This window comes from Colobus angolensis, unplaced genomic scaffold, assembly GCF_000951035.1.
Source record: "Colobus angolensis palliatus isolate OR3802 unplaced genomic scaffold, Cang.pa_1.0 Scaffold81, whole genome shotgun sequence".
Taxonomy (NCBI): domain Eukaryota; kingdom Metazoa; phylum Chordata; class Mammalia; order Primates; family Cercopithecidae; genus Colobus; species Colobus angolensis.
The window spans coordinates 3581314-3587197 of record NW_012121932.1 but is presented as its reverse complement, the minus strand read 5'-3'; the positions used below and the strand labels follow the sequence as shown (position 1 = coordinate 3587197).

At 33.8% G+C, this 5884-nt stretch overlaps 1 protein-coding gene across 2 annotated transcripts in view; it reads left to right on the top strand.

The window, feature by feature from the left end:
- USH2A (Usher syndrome 2A (autosomal recessive, mild)) overlaps positions 1-5884 on the top strand; it is an 802205-nt gene that overhangs the window by 105409 nt on the left and 690912 nt on the right. For both annotated transcript variants that reach the window (XM_011929421.1, XM_011929422.1), the window contains one exon: positions 744-837. In XM_011929421.1, the coding sequence (XP_011784811.1) occupies positions 744-837 (94 nt within the window). The remainder of the gene's footprint in view (positions 1-743; positions 838-5884) is intronic.

Sequence of the window (5884 nt, the reverse complement as noted above, 5' to 3'; positions counted from 1 at the left end):
ATTATCCTGTCTCAGCCTCCCAAGTAGCTGGGACTACAGGTGCACACCAGCACACGTGGCTAATTTTTTTTTTTGGTTTTTTTTTTTTTTTTTTTTTTTTTTTTTTTTTTTTTTTTGACAGGGTTTTGCTCTGTCACCCAGGCTGGCATGCAGTGGCATAATCATGGCTCACTGCAACCTCAACTTCTGGGCCTCAAGTGATCCTCTCATCTTAGCCTTCCAAGTAATTGGGACTACAGGCATGTGCCACAATGCCCAGTTGATTTTTTTTTCACTTTTTGTAGAGAGGTGGTTTTGCCATGTTGCTCAGACTGGTCTCAAACTCCTGACCTCAAGTGATCTACCCTCCTCAGTCTCCCAACGTGCTAACACTATAGGCGTGAGCCACCATGTTAAGCCTGAACTTTATATTCTTAACTGTATTTTAAATAGTTTAGTAAATGCCTTCCCTTGGTACATGGTTGGTATAGATACAAAAAATTCTATTCCCCTTTAAAGGTTGGCTTGAACGTTATCTTTACAATACAGTGGTTTGGATATTGGTGACAGTTCTTCTGATATTTCCAGATAAATTAAAAACTTGTATAGATATCCACACGATTAAGGAGAAACTGATTTTGTATCAATTAAATATACAAAAATCTTCCCTGTTGAATTCACACAATGCGTATAGGCCTAGGATCTTAAATACATTCACAGTTAAGTTGGTGTTCCTTAGGAGTGTGTGATGCTCATGTTTGCAGATGTCAGTGCCATGGTCATGCCGATAACTGCGACACAACAAGCCAGCCATATAGATGTCTCTGCTCCCAGGAGAGCTTCACTGAAGGACTTCATGTGAGTTCTATTTTATGCATGGAGATCTTAAAAAAAAATAGTAGAGATGGTGACTATAAATTCTATTAAGCTAATTTTGGCCTAACAAATGAAAATAAATTTAAAAACTGATATGGACTTAAGATGTCAATTATTGCAGAGTTTTTGTAAAGAAAAATAACAGCCATCAATTAAGTTGAAATTGTATTTTTTAAAAATAATTTCAACCAGAGAAATTACAACTGAAACCAAATGCTAAGCTTTCTTCTTTATCTTTTGTTTTTCTTTCTTTGTTTCATCACTGTTATCATATTTTATAAAACAATTTTTAATGTATCTGGATAGCATGGCACTAAACAAAAAATAGTTTGATTCTTACTAAAGGGTATTTATACAAACGTATCAGTAAACAAGAAAAGCATCTTTAGATGCAGAACAATTTTTATGTATTTATGTGAATCAAGGTTCATTTATTGCTAATACCAGGCATTTTAATTAATTGAAAATAGGTAGTAAAATGATTTATGAGTTATGTTACTGTAGTTTTCTGTGATGGTCAGGGGAATTCCATAGTTGACGTGGAATTTTAGCTTCATCTTTAGGGGAAAGAGGTAAGTGCAAATAAAATCAAGAAATATTTGTTGGTAGGAATATCTAGCAACAACATCAGAAATAGCTGATGTGAAAGAGGGTTCAATGGCAGTAACAATTATATCAATAATGACAGCAGATAATATAGACTCTTCAGTAAATATGTTTGAGACAACTGGCTGCTAATTTGCAAGAAAATAAAGTTAGAGTTCTACCTGATGGTATGTACAAAAATATATGTGGCTTAAACTTTTAGTGAAAAATAACTATAAATATATTAAAATAAAAATTAGAAGAATACTTACATATCTTAAGTTGAGGGCTTTTATTAGATAAGCAAATGAAATACAAACAGAAACAAACATCTGGAGCTATGAAGGAAATTAATGACACATTCTGTTACATAAATATTTAAAATTCTACACAGTGCAAGGGTTAGCATAAATGTAATGTAGTGATAGATGATGGCTTGATAGGAAATATTTATATCATATTAACAGGTAAAGAGTTAAGATTCCTAATACACAAGCATTTACAAAACACTAAGAAAAATATAACAGTCTGATAAAAATGAGCAAATAGATGAACAAGCAATTTACAAATGAACAAATTATACTTTTAATAAACATATAAAAGGTTACCCAACCTCAGTTTTAATCAAATTCAACAATTGTTTCTAATATTTCAAATTAGCAGAAAATATAAAGATTGGTAACACTTAGGACTTGTGAGAATATAACCTTTAACACATCACTGATATGATTGCCAATTGATACAACAGTTTTGGGGACAATTTGTCCACCTCTGCTAAAATTAAATTTTCAAATATAGTGAACTACATTATATAATTGCTGTCATTCTAAAAAGCAGTTCTTCAATGACAAGTGTATGGAATGGTGTATTAGTCTGTTTGCATTGCTATACAGGAAGACTTGAGACTGGGTAAATAGTAAAGAAAAGATATTTATTTGGCTCATGGTACTCCTGGCTATACAAGCATGGTGCCAGCATCTGCTTGGTTTCTGGTGAGGCCTCAGAAAGCTTACAATCATGACAGAAGGCAAAGCCAGAAGCCAGGCTCTTTTGAACAGCCATGTCTAAACAGTCATGAACTAACAGAGTGAGATCTCACTGCTGAAGGGAGGGCACTTCATGAAGGATTCACCTGCATGACGCAAACACCTCCCACCAGGCTCACCTCCAACACTGGGGATCACATTTCAACATGAAATTTGGAGGGGACAAACATGCAAACTATATCAAATGCTTATATTTTTATCATTTTTGTTACATAAATATAGGCTTAATGTTAGTGCATTTTAGCTTTTCAGATGGTAGCACTGTCTCATACACTCCTGTATGACTTGTAAACATCTCTGCCTCTTGGAACTTGCCTTACACTTGTGCTTTAGTTACTTCACTTCTCTGTGCAGTTATTTTAGGATATTATAGAGCATCTTGCTTTTTAAAAAACCATCTGTAAAGGTTTTGGCAAACTCCATTTCTGTCTTCTGATTCTTACTCTGATCTAATTTGCTTTTGACTAACATTAGTGAGAATAGTTCAATGGCAAGAATATTATCTATAATGCAGACTTTCTCTGGCACATTAAAATGTAGTCCCACTCCTCAGTTTCAGCTCAGAGTCTTTGATTTAGTTATGGCCTACTTTCTTTCTTTCTATGTGCTCAGACCAAAACTTCCATGGTCTAATTTACATATCCTTTTGAATTAATTTTCTAGATCACTGCTTTATATACATGTAGTCCTCACCATTAGTCAATACTTGTTTTAAAAGAAGAAATATTTTATGGTTTTCTTTTGGATTTCCAATGTTTAGAGTCTTTGCATTTGGTTTGATTAGTATATTATGAGAAAAAATCTTTTAGAAGAACTGATTTTAATATGCTTGATTGTATGGCTTATCATATTGTCACAGAAATGAAATTAATTGGATTAACTTGATTGATTCACTCTTTACTGGGCCATAATTATGTGTTTAAATTTTTGCCAATTTTATTTGTTCTATTTTAAAGTTAAAGTAACATTTATTATATTTTTCTACTGTCTCCTTTTGGTCCCTTAAGATGGACACTTACTTCCTTATAATCAGTGATTTGTTTCATGAACCTTGTCCTCTCCTCCACAAAGCCACTAATACCCCAATTAAAAAACACTTTGGGATGAATTCAGTGGGGCACCTTGAACTGAATATATCTAGTATTTGCAAGCTACAGTTTGGATAATACCTTCATATGATATGTTCTCTTATGAACTTCTCTTGCTTTCTGTTGACTGGTCAGTTGGTGTTAGTCTCTCTCATTTGCTTTTGATGTCCTATCTTGTTTTTTCTTTCTCTCTCTCTTCAATTGCTCACAGTTAAGTGTTTGATATTTTCTGATTCTTGGATGATTTCATGCTTCCCCTTAAAAATAGAGCCATTAAATGAATGAAGACTCATGATTGGTTTCAGAAGTCAAGTTGGGATTTTCAGACTTGGTCTCAGGTGGTGACTGTTGGATTATGAACTAGTGAAATAATTAACTACAATTTGGATTGAGAATACATTTTAATGCTTCTTATTTAGACATTAAGTACCTTTTGAAAACAAACATGAAAAAGTAAACTTTTTGTTATTTTCCTCCTTGACATATTTTGATAATTTATGAATTTAGCCATAAATTTTAAAAAGCAACAAATATAATTTACTTAGCAAAGTTTGGCAAATGCAGCTGCAGGGAAAAAGTCAATAGACTGTTAAGTTGAATGATTTCTCAGTCCTGTGATATTTTCAACAATGTACTGAAAATGACAAATGATTTTATAGAAGCATTAATAGGCATGACATTTTCCTCTGTTATCATTCAAAGTATTTTAATACATGTAGGGACTTACGTGTCTGAGAAAAGTTGTCTTACAGTAATTTGAAAATATACCTATTCTAATGCTTTTCATGTTGTTCTACTTTTTAAAAATAATACGTTTTAATATAAGCCATTCATTTCCTATTGGAATCCATGTTCTTTTTAAAGACCTGGACATAATCCAAAAAGAATGTCTTCAATTCCACAGTATTATGCTATCCATTAATAATATTATTCAATAAACAGGGCTTTTGTGAATTATATTACAGACATTTGGCAAACAGATGAAAATGTAAGCACTGAAAATATGCCAGTTCTTGGCAACTGTCTTTCCTATGAGAAAGTATTTTTAGTAAAAGCGAAAATGAATGAAGTTGAGAAAAAGTGGAATGGTGAATTCAGGGGCAGGTTCACATACTTAGCCATCCTAAGGAATTTTCCATACAAAATATTCTTCATTTGTTTATAAGGCTTCAATGTCACAAATTGATGGCTCACAGGTAGAAACAGCGTTTAAACAGTTTTAATTTAATTTTCTGCAAGAGTTTTCACTTTAAAATATTTATTCTTCAACTGCTTTTTTTTTTTTTTTTTTTTTTTTGAGAGGGAGTCTCACTCTGTCACTGAGGCTGGAGTGCAGTGGCATAATACTGGCTCACTGCAACCTTGGCCTCTCAGCTTCAAGTGATTATCCTGTCTCAGCCTCCCAAGTAGCTGGGACTACAGGTGCACACCAGCACACGTGGCTAATTTTTTTTTTTGGTTTTTTTTTTTTTTTTTTTTTTTTTTTTTTTTTTTTTTTTGACAGGGTTTTGCTCTGTCACCCAGGCTGGCATGCAGTGGCATAATCATGGCTCACTGCAACCTCAACTTCTGGGCCTCAAGTGATCCTCTCATCTTAGCCTTCCAAGTAATTGGGACTACAGGCATGTGCCACAATGCCCAGTTGATTTTTTTTTCACTTTTTGTAGAGAGGTGGTTTTGCCATGTTGCTCAGACTGGTCTCAAACTCCTGACCTCAAGTGATCTACCCTCCTCAGTCTCCCAACGTGCTAACACTATAGGCGTGAGCCACCATGTTAAGCCTGAACTTTATATTCTTAACTGTATTTTAAATAGTTTAGTAAATGCCTTCCCTTGGTACATGGTTGGTATAGATACAAAAAATTCTATTCCCCTTTAAAGGTTGGCTTGAACGTTATCTTTACAATACAGTGGTTTGGATATTGGTGACAGTTCTTCTGATATTTCCAGATAAATTAAAAACTTGTATAGATATCCACACGATTAAGGAGAAACTGATTTTGTATCAATTAAATATACAAAAATCTTCCCTGTTGAATTCACACAATGCGTATAGGCCTAGGATCTTAAATACATTCACAGTTAAGTTGGTGTTCCTTAGGAGTGTGTGATGCTCATGTTTGCAGATGTCAGTGCCATGGTCATGCCGATAACTGCGACACAACAAGCCAGCCATATAGATGTCTCTGCTCCCAGGAGAGCTTCACTGAAGGACTTCATGTGAGTTCTATTTTATGCATGGAGATCTTAAAAAAAAATAGTAGAGATGGTGACTATAAATTCTATTAAGCTAATTTTGGCCTAACAAAT